The sequence below is a fragment of the Chelonia mydas genome, chromosome 1 (genome assembly GCF_015237465.2).
Source record: "Chelonia mydas isolate rCheMyd1 chromosome 1, rCheMyd1.pri.v2, whole genome shotgun sequence".
Taxonomy (NCBI): Eukaryota; Metazoa; Chordata; order Testudines; family Cheloniidae; genus Chelonia; species Chelonia mydas.
Window position 1 is genome coordinate 136,463,646 of NC_057849.1, and position 23,207 is coordinate 136,486,852.

General features: G+C 42.2%; 1 protein-coding gene across 5 annotated transcripts in view; it reads right to left on the reverse strand.

The window, feature by feature from the left end:
• The window catches only part of SCML2 (Scm polycomb group protein like 2), a 150,269-nt gene that overhangs the window by 56,760 nt on the left and 70,302 nt on the right, over positions 1-23,207 (reverse strand). For 2 of the 5 annotated variants that reach the window (XM_043537923.1, XM_037901144.2), the window contains exons 4-5: positions 21,218-21,288; positions 6,488-6,722 (exon numbers count right to left, since the gene is read on the reverse strand). In XM_043537923.1, coding sequence (XP_043393858.1) covers positions 6,488-6,722; positions 21,218-21,288 — 306 coding nt within the window. Of the gene's footprint in view, positions 1-6,487; positions 6,723-21,217; positions 21,289-23,207 lie in introns of those variants that run through there. The other 3 variants (XM_043537924.1, XM_043537927.1, XM_043537925.1) reach the window with 3 other exon arrangements.

The following is a 23,207-nucleotide window of genomic DNA, read 5'->3' on the forward strand; positions in this document are numbered from 1 at the left end:
AAGCACCTTCAGGGCTGTGTTTGAAGCTACTAGACTGATTCAAATAGACAAAAGACATTTTGGGCCAGATCTTTAGCAGGTGTAAGTCTGTTGGAGTTCTCTCCAAAAAAAACTTAACAACAAAACAGGAACTCAATAGGAAACTTCTCTCTAAAGCAACTACTACTAGAATCCTTGTCTGGACCTGAAGAGTTGCCTTACAATCTAGGTATGATTTTTAAAAACAAACAAAAAAAAAACCTAATGGTAGATATGGAAAAATTTACATGACTTTTGATTAATTACTATTTAAACCTTAATTCCTGTCTTGGATAAAGGCTCCCTGACACAGTGGCCTTAAGTAGTACTTAACTGAGCAGACAGATTTAAAAGTTGTTTAAAGTCAGGTTTCAGAGTAACAGCCCTGTTAGTCTGTATTCGCAAAAAGAAAAGGAATACTTGTGGCACCTTAGAGACTAACCAATTTATTTGAGCATAAGCTTTCGTGAGCTACAGCTCACTTCATCGGATGCATACTGTGGAAAGTGCAGAAGATCTTTTTATACACACAGAGCATGAAAAAATATTTTTTCATGCTCTGTGTGTATAAAAAGATCTTCTACACCTTTCCACAGTATGCATCCGATGAAGTGAGCTGTAGCTCACGAAAGCTTATGCTCAAATAAATTGGTTAGTCTAAGGTGCCACAAGTACTGCTTTTCTTTTTGTTTAAAGTCAGCAACTCAAACTGCATTTTAAAATTGGATACAAGCGGTCTTATATATGTGAGAAATTGTCATGTTTAAATGTTCACAACTTAGAAACTATTGAGCTGATTTTTAAGTCTTAACATGATTTATAAAACATGCCATTCTGGAAGTTTCCAGATTCACCTTTTGAATTAGCTGAGTAGAGCATTTCTCACTGGAAAGCACAGGGAGTGCATGACTGCACATGCCAATAACAGGAAGGGTGACACTGCTCAATTAAGTAGCTCAACTGATTTCACTTAAGCTTTCTTAAAAAAATCACTTCTAATTAGAGCATGGAAAATGTTATCCCCAAAGGAATTTGTTTCAAAACATTATGAAGTACTTTAAAAAAAAGGGTAGTTTCAAATGGAAATTGGAATTTGAAACCTTAACTAGATACTGAGCACTACTGAGCCCCTGATGTAATATGTGAAACAATCATATGTTTAGAGCTCAGGTGGGAGGGATTATTTTAACTCATTTGTTACTGTGAGAGGAATCAAATGTTGGGACCAGCAGGCTCCATTCCAAATTGAGAAAATCAGTTGTGTAAGTGTCTAGCAGGAGGCAATTATACACCCAATTGGCTCCCAGCTTTACCCAGGAACAGGATGCTGCAAAAGTGCCAAGAAGGCTTTTTCAAAAATGTATCTATCTATGCCAGGATGTTTGAGTGTTGGAACCTAGCTACTGCTAAAGAATCAAGGACTGGAGGGACAATATGTGACTATTTCTTTTCTGAATAAACTATGCAATAGAATGGCTGACTATCATCATGAGAGGAGCCAAACGTGCATTCCTGGATAATACAAAAACCATTTGCTTATTAGGTACAACATTTCAAATAATTTCAATGAACAGGAATGGCAATCCGAACACAAGGACATCACTGGCCATAGACTGGTCTAAACACATTTTTTGTACCACTGTATTAGTTTAGGAACAGATAAAGTTAAAGTGGCGCAATCAGCTAGTGTAAACATAGTTAAACCAATATAAAAGTACTAATATCAGTGTAGCCTATTTCGATACCAACCAAAGCACCTTCATACTGGTAATAATTGCATCCACATTAGTGGGTTATACTGCTTTAACTATATCTGGTCCTAAAGCAATATAGTTACTGTGGCACAAGCACTGTATTTTGAAACACTTTAAATAGATCACAGACCCACACAAAGCAAATTGCTGCTCCATTCTGGTTATCTCCCTCACACAACATTTGGAAGGTTCAATTTTGGAGTAGAATAGAGTGATATTTCAATAGTACTTCACACTTCACCTTTCCACCAGCACATCTCAAAACAAATATTAACTGAGCCTTGCAACATAATATGACTTAGTAGCTGAGGACCAACCGTAGCGGAAACCCAATTTGTACTTGATATAAGATCAGTCTGTCCAAAAGTTCTCTTATGCCATTAGGTACCTGCATTTTTCCTGCATCTGGGAGTGTAAGTGAACTACAATACAGCCATGACCATCTACTCTATCTTTCTCCTCTCCAGGAATACAGCCATTTTCCTCAGCAGTCAGAATACTAATACACAAACATCCAGACGGCTCTCTAGTGATTAACTCTGGACTTACTGTACTGAGTATTTCACTGTTGGACTAAGAGTGGGCTCCTCCTGGTGGTCTAGTGGAATATCACAGGTAGAAAAGAGATATGGAGTCTCATTCTATATTTCTTAACTTTAGCTGAACAGTTACTTCAAGGATCCCAAGCACTTGTTTATCCATCTGCCAATGATATAGTAACATAACAAAAATCTCTCTCAAAATATCCACCCAGTACTCTGAAGCCCATAGATGAAGCATTTCCCACATATTAATGTGAAAATATTAGAATGCACAAAGCCCTGTAGGTCAGGGTCAAGTTTACCAGGATATTTTTTGGGGGGAACAAAGGGGGGGGGAAGGAAGAGGAACTGTTAATTAAAAGTCATGAAATCCTCAACTGAAAGCACAAAATACCATGATCACTGAGGGAACCAAGGAAAGGAAGTAAAAGTAGGCATTTAAATAATAAACTTGAAAACAAAAACATACTGGAGTTGTTCAATGGTTTTTATTTATGGTAGTTACTGGACATTTTTGATGTATAAGTTACGCTGATCAGAGACAGAAAAGACCTACTGTGCTACATGGGAAAACACTGTGTGGTTAACTGTTGGTAAACGCTGACCACTATAAAGTGGTTGCTTAGGTTTATTGTCAAGTATGATTACTGAGTGCAAGTGAAAAGGTCTTCCTGTTTCTTTCTATTTTGACCAAAGAAGTATTAATATTTATATTCCCTTTATTATTCTTAGGGAATACATGTTAGTGTGGTATCAAAGGTTTTATCAGCATAAATTTAAGATTGTTGTATTCCCATGAGCGAAGTCAGCATTGAATTACGAAGATTACTCCTAACAAGTTCTGATAAAAACTTTATACCGTATCCTCATATGTGCTACACTTAATTAGAATAACTGTTTTAGGAGGTATAATTTTTAGGCAAAATTATGCATTTGTGTTGTTGGGGAAAAGGAAAGAATATGTTCTCTGACTGGTTGGTTTTATAAAATGGCAGCTGTTTAAATTTGCTGAGGGTCTTGGAAAGTCAGACTACAATCCCAGCCAACTATATTCTGCAGGCAACCTTACAGAGTAAAATACTTTACACCACACTAAGTATACTTCACCACAGCATACATGATACATTATAAGTATAGTAAATGCCATAGTAATGTCAATACCACAGTACAGAATGTATTTACTTTTGAAAGTGTGGTTGTGGTTTAAAACCAGGTGGGTAAAAAAATTTTAAAAAAATCATTTAAACACTTTTTTTAAACAAAAATAAAGCTATTTAGAATTATATTTGAAATTGACAATCTATATTAAAGCCTAAAATTATAATTAAAGTTACCTAATTTAAATATAAAAAATAACATTAAGCAGTATACGCCTGCTGCCAGGTTTTAAAGAAAGTCTAGTAGAAGTCTAAACTGGTAGAAGATACTGGCTAAGCACCTGGAACCAGAGTCTGTTGAGTGCTAAACCAGTATTTGATAGAAGTAGAGTAGGTCCCTGCAATTCTACCAGAACTTGGTGGGACCCAACTACAAGTATCAGGTTTGGATTGGGTCAGAAAACAATCTGAACCTCTGAGGCTTGGGTCAGGTCACCTCTGAAGCCTCTCTCTTGCCCAGGAGGTTGGCATAGTGGTGGCTGAGTGCCCCACTCCTCCAGCCACCTCTGCCTTGTTGAATAGTATGCACTGCCAAGTAAGTGTGCTGCACCTCTCACTCCACAGAACACACACAGTGCAGCAGGGGCTGGCAGCCAGCAGGATTGGGGAAAGCAGCTGCCACCATCACACCAACTCCATGGGCAGGAGGTGGCAGAGGCGCCGCTAACTCAGGTTTGGAGGGAAAGGTCAGGGTCAGGTTGGAAAATGACAACACTCTTGGGCTCAGATGGGGTGGATTTGGGACTAGTTTGGGTCTAGGCCTGAGCAGACCTTTAATACAAAAAGGGTAACCTAGATTCTATTCTGATTCATGCATTACCACCATCATTATCGTTAAGTGAGCTCTGAATGCAGATCCTGGTGGCAACATATGATTCACAAAGAACACAGCTTCCCTCTCAGCAGCAAGGTTGAGTGAGCCTGAAGGGAAAATATTTTTCCTCATAAAACTAGCAAGTGTGATTTGAAAATGACATTGTCAATTCAAGTTTAGTATTTTTAAGTAAAGCCTAAGAAGTCTCTTTTAGTTTTTTAATTTTGCCCCCAGTGATTTTGTGTCACAAACACTTCCACAAAAATATAAGCTTAAGGATGGGCTTATGCATAAGCACAATAGACAATGAGCGTTCTCCTCTACTGCTGAGAGAAACTGCTCCTGCTACTAATCACCACCCACAGGAGGTGAACAGGAACCACTGCTTTGCTTTTTCTTATATTACACAATAGGCCATGACTACACTAGAAGCATTTTGTGGGAAAAGATACGCTGATATACTATACCAGCAGAGCGCTCTTAGTGCGGACACAGCTTATATTGGCCAGCAAAACTGCACTACAGTAGAACCTCAGGTTATGAGCACCTCGGGAATGGAGGTTGTTCGTAACTCTGAAATGTTCATAACTCTGAACAAAACATTGTGGTTGTTCTTTCAAAAGTTTACAGCTGAACAATGACTTACTATAGTTTTGAAACTTTGCTGTGCAGAATGCTGCTTCCCCCCACTTTTTTCTTTTTTTTTTGTAGTTTAAACACAATACTGCACTGTATTTGCTTTTCCCCTTTTTTGGGGGGGTGGGGGAGATGTCTCTGCTGCTGCCTGATCGTGTACTTCCGGTTCCAAATGAGGTGTGTGGTTGACTGGTCATTTCGTAATTCTGACGTTCGTAACTCTGAGGTTCTACCGTAGTACAGTTTTTCTGGCCAATATAAGCTGTGTCCACACTAGGAGTGCTCTAAGCTAAACTAGTAAAAGCACAGATTTTCCAGTATACCTTGCATCTACAGGAGGGGCTTTTGCTAGCGCAGCTATGCCAGTCAGCCAGCAAAACACTCTTGAGTTTAGTCCTGTCCAAATATGGGAGGGATTTTTTGGAAAGGAAATTATGGATATCTGAGTGTGCAGGAAGATTATGTGGTGAAGATGACTTCTGGAAGGACAGTGGCAAGGGACTGCTGGCTTCTGTAGTGCAGCAATAAAGAGTGTAGTGCTAAGTTATCAGTCTAAAACCAGGAAACACATACTACATTTGCTCCCATTCTCTGATACATATATTTGGAAAATTACTATCACCACATACAGTGGTACAGAAGTGTAAGAGAAAAAGATTTGAAGCAATGTAGGTCCCTCTGTCTCCTTTCTCATCCAAGAGCTAGCCTAGACTAAGAATGAGAAAAGAGTGAATGAAACATGCAGAGTGAGTGAAAGATAGAAAATGCACCCTCACTTCAGTCAGCCGACTCTTAAATTAGATAGGAAGAAGAAGAGAAAAGAAAGCAAAAAACCACAAGCTGTTACTCCTTTGAGTTTTATGGGAAGAGGCATTTAGGACCTTGTCCTGGCAAGAAAGTACTTTAAATGCATTTCATTTTGCTTAAAAAAATTTAATTAAACTCCTGTGGAAATCATTTTGAGTTTGACCGTTTTTTGAATTATTAAAATTTTAAAAAGATCTCTCCCTTTTCTGCAGTGCACCTGATACACCAGAGACCCAAACTCAGGAGCTTCATGCAAGTTGTAAGAAATGTGGCTTTAAGAAGCACTTTGGGACTCTTCTCCACAACTGAAAGTAATGTAGAGCCCCTGGGTACCACAAGGTAATGCCACAGTTCTCTATAAATTATGGGGTGAAGGGGGATGAATTAACTAGACTAACGTAATATTTATGTGTAACCCATCAAGCAGTCACTGAAAAGGCCATTGGGGATCTGTCCCTCCTCGTGATTAGTGGGGGGATTCTGGGAAGAGGGAAACATTTTTGGATAGTAGAACTCATGCTCAAATTCTAAATTTCTCTATCCATTCCTAGACACAGTAATACACAAAGTGGAGTCCAGTTCATTTACTCTCTTTATTAGCTTTTTTACTTAACATTTATCCTTCTTTTGTTAACATTTCACTTGAACCATTATTTCAAGCAGCACTTGCCAAGAAAACAAGATAATACTAACCACAGGAGAGCAGCATCCTGTGGATCACACATACTATGTCATTAGTTCAGAAACATTGTTCCTTACCGAGTGGCGGCTGGAGCATCCCCCCTTTCTTTTCACAGGTCCCAATTGGCTGTATGTCACAAGAATCCACAAGCCTCCAAAAGTCATTTTTGTTGTCACTTCCATCAAGCCGTAACCTTAATCTGGCACCAGTGATTCCAATTACTGTAGCTATACACACTGAGGTAACATTGCGTGGGTCATGGGCTTCCAGTTTCATACCAACTTTGAAATCATTGCTAGGTGGGATCCTAGACTACAGGAGGGGGGTGGGTGGAGGGAAAAAAGATATTTTTCTTATTTTTGTCTCCCAGCTTGAAACAGATACCATGAAAAGTTTTGCTAAATATACTGGACAGTTATAACCACATAGCTTCCATTCATCAAGACATATAAAATGCTGTTATACTTACCAGTTTATGAACTTTAGTCAGTAAAAAAGGTTCCCCCCGCCCCCCTACTGGTAATAGCTCACCTTTCCTGATCACTCTTGTTACAGTCTGTATGGTAACACCCATTGTTTCATGTTCTCTGTGTATATAAAATCTCCCCACTATATTTTCCACTGTATGCATCCGATGAAGTGAGCTGTAGCTCACGAAAGCTTATGCTCTAATAAATTGGTTAGTCTCTAAGGTGCCACAAGTACTCCTTTTCTTTTTACGGATACAGACTAACACGGCTGCTACTCTGAAAAAGGACTAAATCACTACAAATGATTGGGTGGCTTGTATTGCTTTCTAGCAACCCCTGAGCAGGATGCTTGGCTGCCATGTTGCTGGAGACCTCAGAGTCCAAAGCCTCTCTCCGCCAAACAGCAAAATCCTCAGATTTTTAAGGAAGTGTTTAATCAGCCAGTTAGTTTCTGTTGGCTTAATGGCTTTGGAATTCTAGACTAGCACAATGACTCTGCCAGCAGTTGATCTGTTTTTCTTTCCTGTACTGCAGGGTCAGAAGTGAGGAGCAGGTGGAAGGCTCCCTGGCAATTCAGAGAGCAACTGGTGAAGAGTGGCTCACTGAGACGGGTGCCTGGGTTGGTCAGAAGGGGTGGTTGCTGGAGTACTCTTTGGAAACCATGTAGTGCTAGAGCACGAGCAGCTGGAGCACCGACAGCCCTTGCCTAAGAATGGCACAGCTGAGGATCAGTGTGCCATGGCACTGCTGGACTCCACAATAGGGCAATGATTATACTGATAATGGTGAAACATATTACAATGATCACCTTCTGGCAAAAGAATTACAAGTAATTGTACCCATGATGTTTCAAAAAGGCATTGTGAATTAAACAAAATTTCAATAAAGGCATTTTAAGAACTAAGGTGGCAACCACTTTAGAGGCTTGGTATTACTTCTACATCAACATGACGAATTCTCAGTAGTCAGAAGGACAAGCATAGATAAGGAGGAGATCAAGGGTCATTTGGTGAAAGTGATAATACAAGAGGGAAAGAACAATGCAAATTGCCATTAGATCCAGACTAACTACCTCATGTGATATAATAGCTGAAGACATATTAAGATTTATGGCTTGAGGTACGCTACATTCATAACAAAAAGTAACAGAAAATTAGGTGTTATTTGTATGACAGTAGTGCCTAGAGTAGTGGTTCTCAACCTTTCTAGCTTATTGTATCCCTTTCAGGAGTCTGATTTGTCTTGGTATCCCCAAGTTACACCTCATTTAAAAATTACTTGCTTACAAAATCAGACATAAAAATACAGAAGTATTACATCACGCGGTTACTGAAAAATGGCGTACTGTCTCATTTTTACCATATATTTATAAATCAATTTCAATGTAAATATTGCAGTTACATTTCCGTATATAGAGCAGTATAAACAAGTCATCGGTATGAAATTTTAGTTTGTACTGACTTCACCAGTGCTTTTTATGTAGACTTTTATAAAACTAGGCAAATATCTAAATGAATTCATGTACCCCCTAGAAGACCTCTGCTTGTCCCCAGGGGGTACACGTACCTCTGGTTGAGAACCACTGGCCTAGAGAACTCAAGAAAAATCAGGGCACTACTGTACTAGGCACTGTATAAACACAAAGTAAGAGACAGTCCCTCCCTGAAAGAGGTTACATCTAGATAAATAAGATAAAGGGCAGAAGAAAGGAAATATCCCCACTGTACAGATGGGAAATGAAAAGAGTGAGAAAGTGATTTACCCAAGGTCACACAGGAAGTCTGTGGCAATGCTGAGAACTGAACCTAGATATACTAGGTCCCAGTTCAGTGACTTCCTCTCACAGAGTTGAACACACACACACACACACACACACAGGAAGTGTCAGCCACTGGATGCAAAGATGTCAGTGCCAAGCTGATTAGCACGCATCAGTTTCTGGACTTAAGACATCTGCATCCTCACTTCGCCTGTTCTGATAGTTGGTCTTTGATGCTGGTTCAGTGTTTAGCATACCGTAAATTAGGAAAAAGAGGAGAGAGGAAGATCCTTTCAGAAATTTCTATACCAGGAAGGCAGGGATGATTGATGCATGACAACTGCACAGCACTAAACAGGATTTTTTAACCTAGTAGCAGTCCATTGAAGATCAGGATCAATCAGGTCCAAAGTTGTGAGGGAGAGGGAAGACCAGAGAAACTTGTATTCACCCCACACAAAATATTTATCTATTTAAAATATCTATCTATTTAAAATAGACAGGTGTCAGTCAATGGTAGAAACTGTGTCTGTCCAACCTGACAGGAAAAGTGTGCTGCAAGACTTTCTAGGATAACAAATGGGGTTGCATTTCCTGCCCCCTTTGCCCTTCTGAAATTTTAAAAATATTGAAATCTTGGGTTCCTCTTGTTGTGAGTGCAGAAGCACTGTTTGAGACAGACCCCAGATCAACAGCAGGAGCCCTGAAGGAGCCATCAGAGCTCTGCACAATAAAAAGACAAGAGATATTCAGTGTGTGGAGCCTAGCATCTGTCACTGTACCATTCAGACAGCAGGCTGTCTGAGAGGGGAGCCCAGGCATATTAAATTTAAAGGGCAATTCAATGTCAGGATATTGCTTGTCAAGCTGTTATTCTCTACAATCCTGAAAGTCAATTTAAATTGAAAAGTTAGGGTGTTTTTTTTTTAAAAAGGAGAAACTGGTTTAAATTGCAATACTGGGGGGGAGACATTAAAAAAGATATCATACATAATATTTATTTTTGGCATTATGGTAGCATATCAACCCAACTGAGATCAGGCCTCCATTGCTCTATGTGCTGCACAAACAGATGGTAAGAGACAGTCCCTGCCCCAAACAGCTTTCAATCTACACAGACAGGACAAAGAGTGAGAGAAAGGGACGCAGATTTCAGAGAGTTAAAGAATTTAAATAATTAGAGAAAATAATAATTCTAAAATAATTTTAATAATTGAGTCTATAGAGAATGGGCTTACAAATACCTTTATCTTGATTTAAAACCTAGTTTATTGGTTTCTCACTTAATTAACTTTGAAATGAACAAGTAAGTATCTTGTTGGCTTGTACATTAGAAAATTATTTGACTGGCCACTAGGGTATACTATCAGCTCCTCCCCTTGCATTACGCAAAGTGATGACACATTCACAGGCTTTCTGATTCTCATCTACGTGAATTCTATTCTATTGCAAAAAAACGTAGTTAATGCAGAGTTGAGGTTGTTTGTGGTATGTCATCCCCTTGCAGAACACTGAGTTGAGATCTATGTGCAAGATCTGAACCCCAATTTGATTTCCTATCATTGCGTAATCCACCAAACTGCGCTTTGTGCAAAGCTTAGCTATGAGTATGCTAATGTAATGTCAATGGTGATTAATGGTGATTGTCTCCTTCCTTCGATCAAAGTCATCACTGCAACACACAGTTCAAAAGCTTTCTTTCAGAAGCATCTGCCGATTACGATGACCTGTTGATTCATAATGACATCCGCTGGCTGAGCAGAGGGTAAGTACTAAGAAGGCTGCGGGAAATTTGAGTTCACGTGGAAGAATATCTACATAACATTTCAGGGGGAAAAAAAGGCGGAAGAGCTACATGCATTTTTGAGGGATGCCAGAAGCAGGAGCATCCTGGCCTTCCTTGCCAGTTTAACAGGCAATGATTTCAACTTAAAGTTACAGGGGCAAAATCACAATGCAGTGGATCTCCACAGCAGTGTCACTTCCTTTGAAAACAAACGAAGTCTCTTCAAAAGTGATTTGGAAACTGGGGAGATGCTGCATTTCCCAACGTTGCTAAGCTGCTGGGACTGCAGGTGTGAATCAGATGGCATCATCTCTGGACAGGCTTCTTCAGAACTTCCAGCAGAGGTTCCAAGAATTTGGAAGTATTAAAGTCAACTTCCTGTTTGTAAGGAACCCATTTGTGGTACAAGCAAATGGTACTTAGTGTGATCAAGCAAAAGCATCCTTTCCAGATGTTGAAAAAGCAAAACTACAGCTAGAACTTACTGAATTAGAAGCGGATGAAGTGCTTAAGATGTGACACACTGAAACGACATCTGAAACTTTCTGGACAACCCTTATGATGGACTCCACGCATCCACACGTAAGGAAGGTGGCATTTCACATTTTGACTATGTTTGGCTTGACGTATGAGTCAGCATTCTTGACAATGAACAACATTAAATCACATAATCGCTCTGTTCTGACTGATAATCATCTGTGCAATTGCCTCCGTCTTGCCTTGACTGAACTCACTCCGATCTTCAAGACCCTTGTCCAGCAGAGGACCTGTCACTTTTTCCACTGATGGTGAATACTACAGTTATACATTATTTACGTCTATTTTATTTTAAATTTGTATTGCTGTATAAAATTACATTTTCAGTAGCGAAACTACAATTTTAACAAGTATTTCACAGTAATTATTCATGATTCTTTTGCTTAATACACGTGTAGGTGGGTGTGTATTTGTTATTGGAAAGACTTGAATCACAGAAGATAAAGAGTTCATGTGTACTAAGTGTTACTTTCTTTCAAACTCTGATAAACCACAAAAGGCTGAAAAGTTTTGAATGTGTTTATCTATATACAGATATGCTTACATTACAACAACTGTATTTGACAAAACCCATTCACAACTTGAAACAGTTGTCTGAAAGTGTTTCTTTGGGAATATTTGCATTTGTTTTACATTTTATCTAAGTACTTTCTCAAAGTCTCAAATAAATTATATCTTTCTTGGAGGTTATTTTTAGGTTATACAGTGGTTTGATTTTATTTTTTATTTAATGCAGTAAAAATATAAGCAATATAGGCACTGGGTATATTTCACAGTACTGTATGTGTTCGTTGAACAAGGGCACTTTGTGGTGTGAAAAATATTTCTCTGGAGTCTGGACCGTCGCTATATCTTAACCAAGAAGTTTGGACCTTGACAAAAAATAATTGACTACCCTTGTGTACTCCTGGCTCTCACACAAACTTCTGCAAATTCATGTTCAAGGAATCACCTAGAATCCACACAATGATAATTCTGGCAGCACACATTTCTTTTCCCTCAGTGGTCAGCGTATCTGTGCTGTCAGCTCCAAACCTCCATACTGTCTGTGACGGGTTCAGTCACAGAAACCCCCTTGGGACTGTCACCTGACATGCTGGAATTACCTCTGAGCCCGTTTTCCACTGCCAGCTTGAGACTCCAGAAACCTGCCTTGTTGAGCCAGACATGCTAGTCTGCTGCAACACAGATCCAGGTCTGGTCCACGCCCCCAAAGCTACAGACTTTAACCAAAAACTGCTCAGCAAGTCACCTATCTCCAGCACCCAGACACCCAGTTCCCAAAGGGATCCAACCCCCAAATAAATCAGTTTTACTTTGTATAAAGCTTATACAGGGTAAACTCATAAATTGTCCACCCTCTATAATACTGATAGAGAGAGATGCATAGTTGTTTGCTCCCCCAGGTATTAATCACTTACTCTGGGTTAATTAATAAACAAAAAAGTGATTTTATTAAGTATATAAAGTAGGATTTAAGTGGTTTCAAGTAATAACAGACAGAACAAAGTAAGTTGCCAAGCAAAATAAAACAAAAGACTCTAGTCTAAGCCTAATACATTTTAGAAATGGAATACAGGTAAATCGCACCCTCAGAGATGTTCCAATAAGCTTCTTTCACAGACTAGACTTAGTCTTAGTCTGGGCCCCTCCTTTCCCCAGTATAGTTCTTGTTAGTTCTAGTTCAGGTGATAACTAGGGGATTTCTCATGACTGGCAGCCCCCTTTGTCCAGTTCCACCCCATTTTATGGCTTTGGCAAAAGACGGAAATCTTTTGTCTCTCTGGGTCCCCACCCCTCCTTCTAAATGGAAAAGCACCAGGTTTAAGATGGATTCCAATACCAGGTGACATGATCACATGTCCTATGAGACCCCATTACTCACTGGCTGGCACCCAGGTATACAGGAGGGCTTACAAGTAAACAGAGCCATTTACAACCAATTGTCCGAATTAATGGGAGCCATCAAGATTCTAAACCACCATTAATGGCTCACACTTTGAATAATTACAATAGGACTTCAGAGTAATACTTCATATTTCTAGCTTCAGATACAAGAATGATACATTCATACAAATAGAATGAACACACTAGTAGATTATAAGCTTCGTAATGATACCTTACAAGAGACCTTTTGCATGAAGCATATTCCAGTTACATCATATTCACACTTATAAACATATTTCCTTAAACATATGGATTGCAGCATCACACTCTCTTTGGAAACACTACATTAATCTGCCCCAAGATCAGGAAGTAGCCACTTGCCCCCTCCAACTTCCTCTGGGGCTAGTAAAATACAAATTTTCTTAAATAACTAATCCAAGGCTTGCCTAACAGCCATCCTCTTCCCTCCCCCCCCCCCCCACCGACATACACATTCCTCCGTCTCCAGCTCCTCCCCACCCAACATAACAAAGATTTTGGTTAGACTGGCTGCTTACTGTTCTGCTGTGTTCACAGTATACATCCCCATATAATTAAAAATATATATAATATGAGAGACAACGTGTAGCAAGCAACAAGAGTTATTAAATCTTTAGTGGACAGGTATGCAAAGGTTCAGACTAGAAACTACAGTTGGCAGTTGATAAGTGGCAATGGCCTCAGCAAATTCCATCAAACTGCAGAGACAAGTACAAAGTAGCTGCCTGGAAACCACTCATATTTTGTTTTTTTTCCCCATCACTGGTGCATGTACATTGTAATCCTTCCTGACTGCACACCTATGCACGTGAAGAAGTGAACATGTTCTTATTAACTGTTCACAATTTGGGTCCCTCAGAGATTTAGTGAATGCCATGCTCTACCTTACATTAAAAAAAAATTGACCAATTTTGACCTGCATCATGTATCAATAGTTTGATCTCTAGCGCTGTGCAAAAACCCACCTGGAAACTTTTTGATTAACTGGCTATTTTTTTCTGGTCTAACAACTGTAGAACTGTTGGCTCAAATGACCTCAAATTTTGATCACTAATCCTACTCTACACTCCCACAAAGTGTAGCAAATTTCAGGAAAATCTGAGCAGCAAGAGGATTTTAGAGCATTTAGAAGCATCGTCCTTTAAACAGGAAGGATAGCGGGATGATGGAGGGAAAGAGCTGCTCTACACACCCATCTGCAGCAGAGGAGGTTCTGAAAGGTGTGAAGTGGCCCATTCATCTCAATGTGATATTCTCAGCATGAGAACACCCCATGGTGATGAACAGAACCTAAAAGGATAACTCAAATGTGTTAACTGCTCCATTCATCTCAGTGGGTGTTCCCATGCCCTTTCTGGTGGTTTTAAAGCCTGGGAGATGCAGGAAGTATGCCTGTTTTCAGCCTCCCACACAAAGGGGCAGAACTTCCAGCCCCCACGTCAGCCAGGATCTGGGGGAGGGGGCCTCAGACTCTCACAAAAGAGCGAGTCCCCAGCCAAACCTGACTCATGTAAGTGAGGGTGGGAGGAAATCTTGTAGATGGGCATGGGACCCCCAGATCCTGACACATACCAAGGGGGCATAAGAGGGACTCAGACACCCCCAGAGGGGCAAAAGCCCCCCAGATATGGGCACACACACTGAAGCGGTGAATGAGGCTGACAAGTGCCTTTGCCCCTATACTCCAAGTCCTCTTGCCACTCACTCCCCACTTCCCAGTATCCCATACCCCCCACTCCCTAACCCCCATGCCTATCTCACCTGAGCCCCCAACTTCTCTCCATTCCCCTACTACCCCATTCCCAGTTAGCACCCACCCCATATCCCCCTTCTCCTTGCTGCAGCCTCAAACCCCTCCCTCTCATCCTTCCACTTTTTTGTACCCTAATAACTGGCCCCCTCCCAGGATACAGTCACATCTAATTTTTTCCTTAGCTGCTTTGATTACAATCCCCCCAAAATAGAATTGCCATCCATGACTCACAAATAACAGCCTCCAGCCACTCAGTCCAAAACTCTGTCTTAGGTTGGGACTTGTGATTCACTTATCCTTAGTTAAGTTAATTGAAGAGTGAGTTCACAGCCATTAATCTCAACCAGATCCATGATTCATCCAGTCATTATTTCGTCTCAGTTTAACAGTACAAGGCAGCAGAAGGAAACATTTTTTTTTGTGGGGAGGGTGGGGGGAACGGTGGCGGGGGGGGGGGGGGGGGGGGGGGAGGAAGAAGAACCATAACTCAGGAGCCTCTTGGTTGAATGACTCCAAATTTGGGTCGCTAACACTATCCTGCACCTGCATACAAGGCAAACCAAATTTCAAAGCAGTCAAAGTTGCTAGTTGCGTTGGTGCCAACTCCGTGGGTTTTCCAGGGTGGAGCACCCATGGGAAGAAAATAATGGGAGCTCAGCACCCACCGGCAGCCCCCCGATCAGATCCCCCTCTTCCCCACAGTACCTTCCGCCCGCCTGCAGGCCCTGCTGATCAGTTCCTCCCCCTCTCCCCAGTGCCTCCAGCCCGCCGGTGATCAGCTGTTCAGCAGCATGCAGGAAGCGCTGAGGGGGGGGAGGAGCGGGGGCAGGAAGAAGCAGGAGAGGGAACGGAATGGTGCGGGTAGAAGCAGGGTGGGCCCGGAGGCAGAGCCAGGGTCGAGCACCCCCGGGAATTCAGGAAGTCGGCACTTCTGGCTAGTCAGATTTTAGAGCACTTATAAGAGTCAAGCTTTAAAAGCATATAAAATGGTTTCCGTATTGGCACATGTGCACCATAAAAATTTTTCTTAAATATCATTCTAAGTTTGGGTCCCCCAAAGATTTTGTGAGTGCCACATGCATTACCCTGAGCAAAACTCAAACTGAGCCCATCTTGACCCTCACTACATCAACAGTTTGATCTCCAGCTCTGCACACAAAAAAACCAAACCTCCACTATCTAGAAACTTTTGAAAAATGGCTTTTTCAGGGCTTATATCTCCATAAGCCCTGCCTCAAATGACCCAATATTTGAGTCACTAACCATATCCTCTACCCTCCTGAGGTACACCAAATTTCAAAGGAATCTGAGTAGGCATCTCAATTTTAGAAGACTTAGAAAAGTCGACCTTTAAACAGAAATCTTGATGCAACCTTTACTATAGCAGCCTTACCAATCCACTATACGCCAATAAAATCAAAATAGACATACACAAAGATCAGACACTAAATTAATGCTGTTAATTATAGTGGAGTGCCATGTGACCACTTGTGTTGTGAGGCCATTTAGATGCACCCACTCCCATAAGTGATGCATCAGTGGTGAGGAGCAACGATGGTGAGCTTTGGGAGAAGGGGATCCCTTTGCAAACGTTGCTTGGGCTCTTCCACCAGTCTAGGGAGTTTTTGACTCTGGTGGGAGGCCACAGGGATTTGTCCAGCCTGTCCCTGTTTGGTCTGCAGAACCACATTTGGAGGCATCACATGTGAAGCCTAACACCGTGCTCACTGCCATGTGCCCCAGGAGTTGGAGGCAGAGTCTGGCTGATATTTGCAGGCTGCTTTAAACAGTGTCTATAAGCGTGGCTAAGGACAGGAATCTGTGTTGAGGCAAGAGGGCTCTGGCCTGAAATAAGTCGAGGTCAGCCCCTATGAATTCCATCCGTTGCACTGGAGTGAGGGTTGACTTCTGGGTGTTGATCTGTTCGACCAGACCTGTAAACAAGCACATAGTCACTTTGGTTACTCGGTGAGCCTCACAGAGAGATCTGGCTCTGAGTAGGCAATCGTCAAGATAAGGGTAGATCATTATCCCTTGAGAACATAAGTGAGTAGGCACTACCGAGAGAACCTTGGAAAATACTCTTGGGGCCAACAATAGCCTGAAGGGGAGCACTTTGTATTGGTAGTGGTCTTGTCGCAGGGTGAATCTGAGAAATCGTCTAAGAGTCAGTAGGACTGAGATGTGAAAAGGTGTGTCCTGAAGGTCCAGGGCCAAAAACCAGTCTCCCTGTTCCGACATTGGAATGATCATCAATAAAGTAACCATCCTGACTTTTTGCGCCTTGACAAATTTGCTGAGAGCTCTGAGGTCTAGTATGGGTCTCCAGCCTCCCTTCCTCTTTGGTATTACGAAATAACAAGAGTAGAACCCTCTTCCTTGTAGATGTTGAGGTACTGGTTCTCTGGCTCCTAACTAGAGGAGACAATCTACTTCTTGTTGTAGTATACGCTCGTGAATGGAAAAGGTGTTGTAGAGGAGGTAGGGAGGTAAAATGGATAGAGTACTGAGTTCACGGTTCAATATTATGCATTCCCAGGCACTGGAGAACACTGCCAATCAGTGGCCAAACGGGTGTGAAGCATTGGTCAGCTGTATCAGTCGGAGAGAATACTCTCGTGGCGCCTTGACCTGCCCACCAAAACTGGTGTTTGGACTCAGAGGGTAAAGATTGCAGGCCAAGTGATTTGCATTTGGGGAATTTCCCGTTTTTTCTTTGTGGCTTATAGTGGCATTGAGGTTGATATTGGGACGTATATGGTCTATACTGGGACTGGGAACTAAATGGTCTCTTTTGTCCCAGCATGCAGCTACCCAACGACCAGAAAGTAGCCCTGGAATCCTTCAGAGTGTGAAGGGAGGCATCAGGGTGGCGGCAGCAGCAGCAAGAGCCCGGCAGCGGTATCCATGGGTGGCTGTACCACAATGATGATCGTGGGGCCATCTGCTTGTATGGGCCTTGTTAGTATTGAGCACCATATGGAGCATGAGAGGAGTACTATGTCGTCTCTTCCTCTGGCTTGCTGTCTGAACTCTTGCTAGAGAGTAGGAGAGTGCAGGGGTCAGCATTGTGTCCATATACGGACAGAAGTGTCCGTGGGAAAAATTTTGAGGTCCGTGGTAATTTTTCAAAAAATTGAATGACTGAATGACATAACCCCCCACAATGTCCATCACTAATTATGGTAATTTTGTCAAGTGTCCGTTGTGCAACGTGGTGGTGCCGACCCCTGAGGGAGTGTGGCATGGCAGTGGTGACAATTCCCATGCCAAGCAAAGACTTGGTGCAGAGGTCCTGGTATCGAGAAGCGGAGACCCCAGTACTTCCGGTATACAGAGGTCACTGGAATGGAAGACTTCTGCCAGTACCGATCGTCCCGGTGTTGGTATGGGGTGGGGTGGGGCGGTGCAGGGATCTTGTCTGTACTGGCCGCTCCGTTGTCGGAGGTGGTGTCAATATTGGTACTGATGATGATTCACGGACTGGTAGTACCTTTATAGCGGAATATTTATTCCTGTCTGTCAGTGCTGATGACTCAGTGCCCGTGCCCTTTGGGTCCAGGGGCATGTCAACAGTACTAACTGCTGACAGTTTCCATGGGCTAAGGGTACCAGACTGTTAGGGTCTCGGTGCCGACAGTGCCAAAGATACTGAGTGAGATGGAGATCACTTACAGCTATCTGGAGGCTCCCTTTGGAGACTTCCCACTGTCCTCTTAGATAACTTATGAGGGCATCAGCAGTCTGTTTCTTCGAACCACAGCCATTAGATGTAAAGGGCTGTGGGGAAGACTCATGTCCGCCTGGGGTCTCACAGAGTAGGTCCTGCGAGGGTCTGAGAGCTGCCTCCATGAAGATGATCTTCTGCCTGAGCTCTCTGTCCTTACAGGAATGTGGCCGGAGTTGCTGACAGAGACCACACTTTTGCTGGATGTGGCCCTCCCTGAGGCAGCGAATGCTGTGGGAGTGCTTGTCTGCAATCAGAATTGCCTCTTTGTGAGTGAGGCACTTCTTAAAGCCTGCTGCGGGGAAGGGTCCCCAGCAGGGAGAAAAGTAGGAAAATAAAGTTTGTGGATTTTGTTTTTATTTTTTAGTGGATAAAATGAAACAGTAAAGAACGACTTACAACTATAGTATACTAACAAACTAACTATATAAATGCGACTAGAGCATGATCCTAACGGACTGCGAGTAGCTCTGTCTTTAGCCAGGGGCAGTTGAGAAGGAACTGAGGGGGGTTAGCCTATGAGCACAGGCTAGCCTCATGGCGCAGCATGAGGGGAGACAGCACATGCGCAGGCCTAAGAGACACCACTATCAAAGTTCTCCAGTCAGCAACGCAGGAGTTCAAGCACACCTACAGTAGAGCACCCATAGGGACACTACTCAAAGAAGAATTCACACATGCTCTACGCCAGTGGTTCTCAAAGCCAGTCCGCCGCTTGTTCAGGGAAAGCCCCTGGCGAGCCGGGCTGGTTTGTTTACCTGCCGCGTCCGCAGGTTCGGCCGAGCGCAGCTCCCACTGGCCGCGGTTTGCTGCGCCAGGCCAATGGGGGCTGCAGGAAGGACGAACAGCACATTCCTTGGCCCGCGCTGCTTCCCGTGGCCCCCATTGGCCTGGAGCAGCGAACCACAGCCAGTGGGAGCTGCGCTCGGCCAAACCTGCGGACGCGGCAGGAAAACAAACAGGCCCGGCCCGCCAGGGGCTTTCCCTGAAAAAGCAGTGGACCAGCTTTGAGAACCACTGATCTACGCAGATGTGAGAATGGTTGCTGACATCTCTCTCCTTTTAGCCTGAATGCTATCTCTTCTCCCTCTGCCCCCATGAGATAGCACTGGGGGAGTCGTACCTCTCATGGTGGGGGGTCCTGAGCCCTTCTCCATGCGCCCTACTGTGTGAGCTGGGATCTGGGGAGCCTGCTCTCTGGAATGGAGCTGAGAACAGCCATGCTCGGAGCATGCACCAAGCACACAGTGCTGAGACAGGGGTGAGGAGCTGAGAACAGGCATGTTTCATGCATGGCATACGCTCACAAGCACTATGGCGGGGGGGGAGGAGGGGGAGACACTGGGGGATTTGAGCACACCTACTGACATGGAGCTGGTCACATATCTCATAGCTATTGTTTCAGGCCCTATTTATCTCCACAAGGTGTTCTTATTCAGAACATCTCATTAAGATGAATGGTCATTTCACACTTCTGTGAAGAGGATAGATGTGCAGAGCCCATTCTCCCTACGGTAGGCCCAGATTTTGGACAGGGACTCTGAACTCTGCCCTTTCCTGCCTCCTGGTGAGCGGGGTAAACTGGTTTGAGCCCTGGCACAGCCACAGGAAGGACGGCTGTGAAATCCTTAACGAGAGGTAAGAGTTTGGTCCTGAGAGGCCAAAGGATACTGTATAAAGGCTTAATATCCATTTACTTGCTTTAATACTCTGAGCTGTGAACAAGCTGTCTGGGAGAAGAAAGAGGGAAATGAGAATGGCATGCCTTGGACTTCAGTGGCCCCATAGGCTGGGCTTAAGCTGACAGATGAGCAAGAGCATTAAAACACCGTTGAACTCCAAAGAAATAAACACAGCAAAAAATAGAATACACCAAAGCCTGAGTTCTCTCACTGGAAATATTTGCATATTTCCTGGAAACATTTCTGAAACTTTAACATTGGAAGTATGGATAAAATTATTTTCTCCCCAACAAAAAAAAGCAAGAGACACAACTCCATGATATGTTTTATTGATTACCTTTTATGACACTTCAATATGGGCTTAATTTCCAAAATACAAGATTGGTATGACCCTTTCCAGTAATCAGAACAGATACACTTATGTGTTGTTGCAATGTTTAATTGAGATATGTACAACAAAATTCTCAAACTTCCTGTAATGCAATTTAATTAAATTTCTTAGAGAAAGTTCTTAAGGGTACAAAAACAAAACAAAAGATTTCAATTAGTTATTTTAATAATTTATATTGGTTGCTATGTTCTTATACCAACGCTTGTTAATTCTGTTGGGGGAAAAGCTGCAGCAGCCACCAGGCTGTTCTTCTCCTATTCAGAGGTTCAATTCTGTATGGCTACTTGAGAATGATGCTGGAGACTCGGAGTTCTGGAAGCCAGCACAGTGCAGTTGGAAGGTTCAGAAAATTAAGGGACAAGTGCTAAATACATTCTACTATAGATGGGCAAATGAGGAATTTGGGCAAAGGGTGGCAAAAGGCACTACACTCAGACCCTCAGCCACATTTCAAACTCTTGCTCTAAACCATGGAGAGACATGCTAAAGCTGTTCAAAGAGAGTTGTAAAAATTTTAAGCATTGACAGGATTCCCTATTTTTCCACTAGCCTTGTTCTTGAAAGACAGCTGCAATATTTTTGATCAACCTTTCAAAGAAAATTTGACTTGCGGCAGAGACCGAGCACAGAAAACTTCAGCTTAAATGGTTAAGGTTTGCCAAAGTTATAAGCAAATGAGAACAGGGGGTTACAAAGGGAAGCCGTAGACACCCTTAATATAAGGCTTGCTATTGGGGCCCTTAACACACACACACACACACAAGAATTTAGTGTACCTGTCTGAAACAATGTGGAGGAGCAGCTAGCGATCCAGTCTCTTTCAAGTAATTATCCCACTTAAAGTGTTCTAGAAGAGATAAAAATAAAAAGGTTAGACAACTTCTAAGGGAATGTATTGAGCAAACTTTTAGTGGGAAAACAGCTGTTTAGGTGAACTAATTCTAGCCTTTTTAAAAAAAGTTCTAAAAAGCGAATTCCTCTTGTGTGAAAGACACGAGATTGACAGCCTTTGAGAGACTTTAAAAATTTTGTTAATCCATAGGAAAGACACACCACAGACAGATTCAGTACACAGCTTCAACATATTTCATCAGTAGTGAGGAAGGATGGTCCAGTGGTTAGGATGCTAGGCTGGGAATCACTAGAGCGGGATTCCATGTGCTGCTCCACCAGACTTCCTGTGTGACCTTGTGCAAGCCTTTGTGCCTCAGTTCCGTATCTGTAAAATGAGAATAATAGCATGTCCTATGCTGCAGAAGTGAGGATAAATATGTTAAAGGTTGAGACAGTCATATACTCTATATCCAGGACCATGTAAGCACTTTTAATAAAGTGTGCGCGCGTCATGACGGCTTGTGCAGAAGACTCAACTAGTACCTTGACTCCATTACAAACCAGGACGGGTTTGGGGTTTAGTGCAATCTGTGACTATGACCCTAGCTCCACAACTAGAACCCATGAATTTCTGGCTCCCTGTCCTACATTTGATCTAGACAAGGCTGCCTTTCCAACCAAATATGCAAATATTTTGCCTTAACACTTAGCAACAAAATCAAATGACACCTCATACATCAGTCTTTGCAAATTCTTCACTTAGACTGCTGTTCAAAGGGCTAAAAAATGTACAGTTATATGAGTTAATCAATATGAAATACTATATGGCCAATGATCCAAATAAGCATGGCTTAAGTGGATATAAGTCACAAGAAAAGATGAGAACTAAAATAGTACAGCCCACATTTTGCTTCTACAGTGAAATTGTCTACAATCTTTAAGTTGATGTATCTAAAAACAGGAAAGAGAAGCAACAGTCATCTTGTCCATCACCTCTTCACAATCAAAGTTTAAATGAGAACATAAATGGTGTAATGATGCCACCCAGTGGCTCAACAAACAATAGCTTTCAACGTGTTTGCATCAAAAAAAATCTTAGTTTTAGGCAGATAGTAAAATCAAATCGAATTGTCTTTTGGGAATGGGCATCAATAAAGTTATTTGGCTACATTTATAACAAAACATTAAGCATACAGCTCCATTTAAAGAAGGAAAACAGTGTTGCACTGAAAGATACCAGAAATGTTCATCAATGACTGTCCCATGGGAGAATATTCCAGAAGCATTAGCCTTTGCTAGGAAAGGCCTTGGCTAACATCCTCAAGATATTATCTCTGCATAGTCAGCACTTCCCAAATGATCTCAGCTGCAGTAGCTGTAAATTGATGGGATGACTCAGCAGCAAAATGAGGGAGCCAAAAAAGGTCTTTTCCTCAGGGGATCATGTTTACAGTAAGTAAACAAAATAAGGCCAAATAAGCAGAAAACTACACAGGTAGCTACAACGAAGAGCGCTTTCACTGGCCATTGAGGGAGTCTGCAGTTTCATTAACCTGCAGATCATCTACCTGAATAGCTGGATTTATCTATAAACCCCTTTCCTCACAGTCTGAAATTTGCATTAGGTTTCCTTCACTTGTGAGCACAGATCAAAACTGAGGTAAATTAAAGCAAAACTCATTCACAACTAATACTTAATATTCTGCAATTTATTTCATGAAGAGAATATGAAATGGCAGAAAGGGGACGTGTGTGTCTATGGAAACAGTCACATGGAAAAATAATGCTCTTAACAAAAAAGCTTCTCTATATCCAGTGAAAGATCATTTGTAGATAAAAAACTAATGCTGTTTTCTGAACATACACACCCATCTGAGGCTCTAGTATTGGAGGGAATTTCAGGAATGGAGGTGGAATAAAACTGCAACCTAC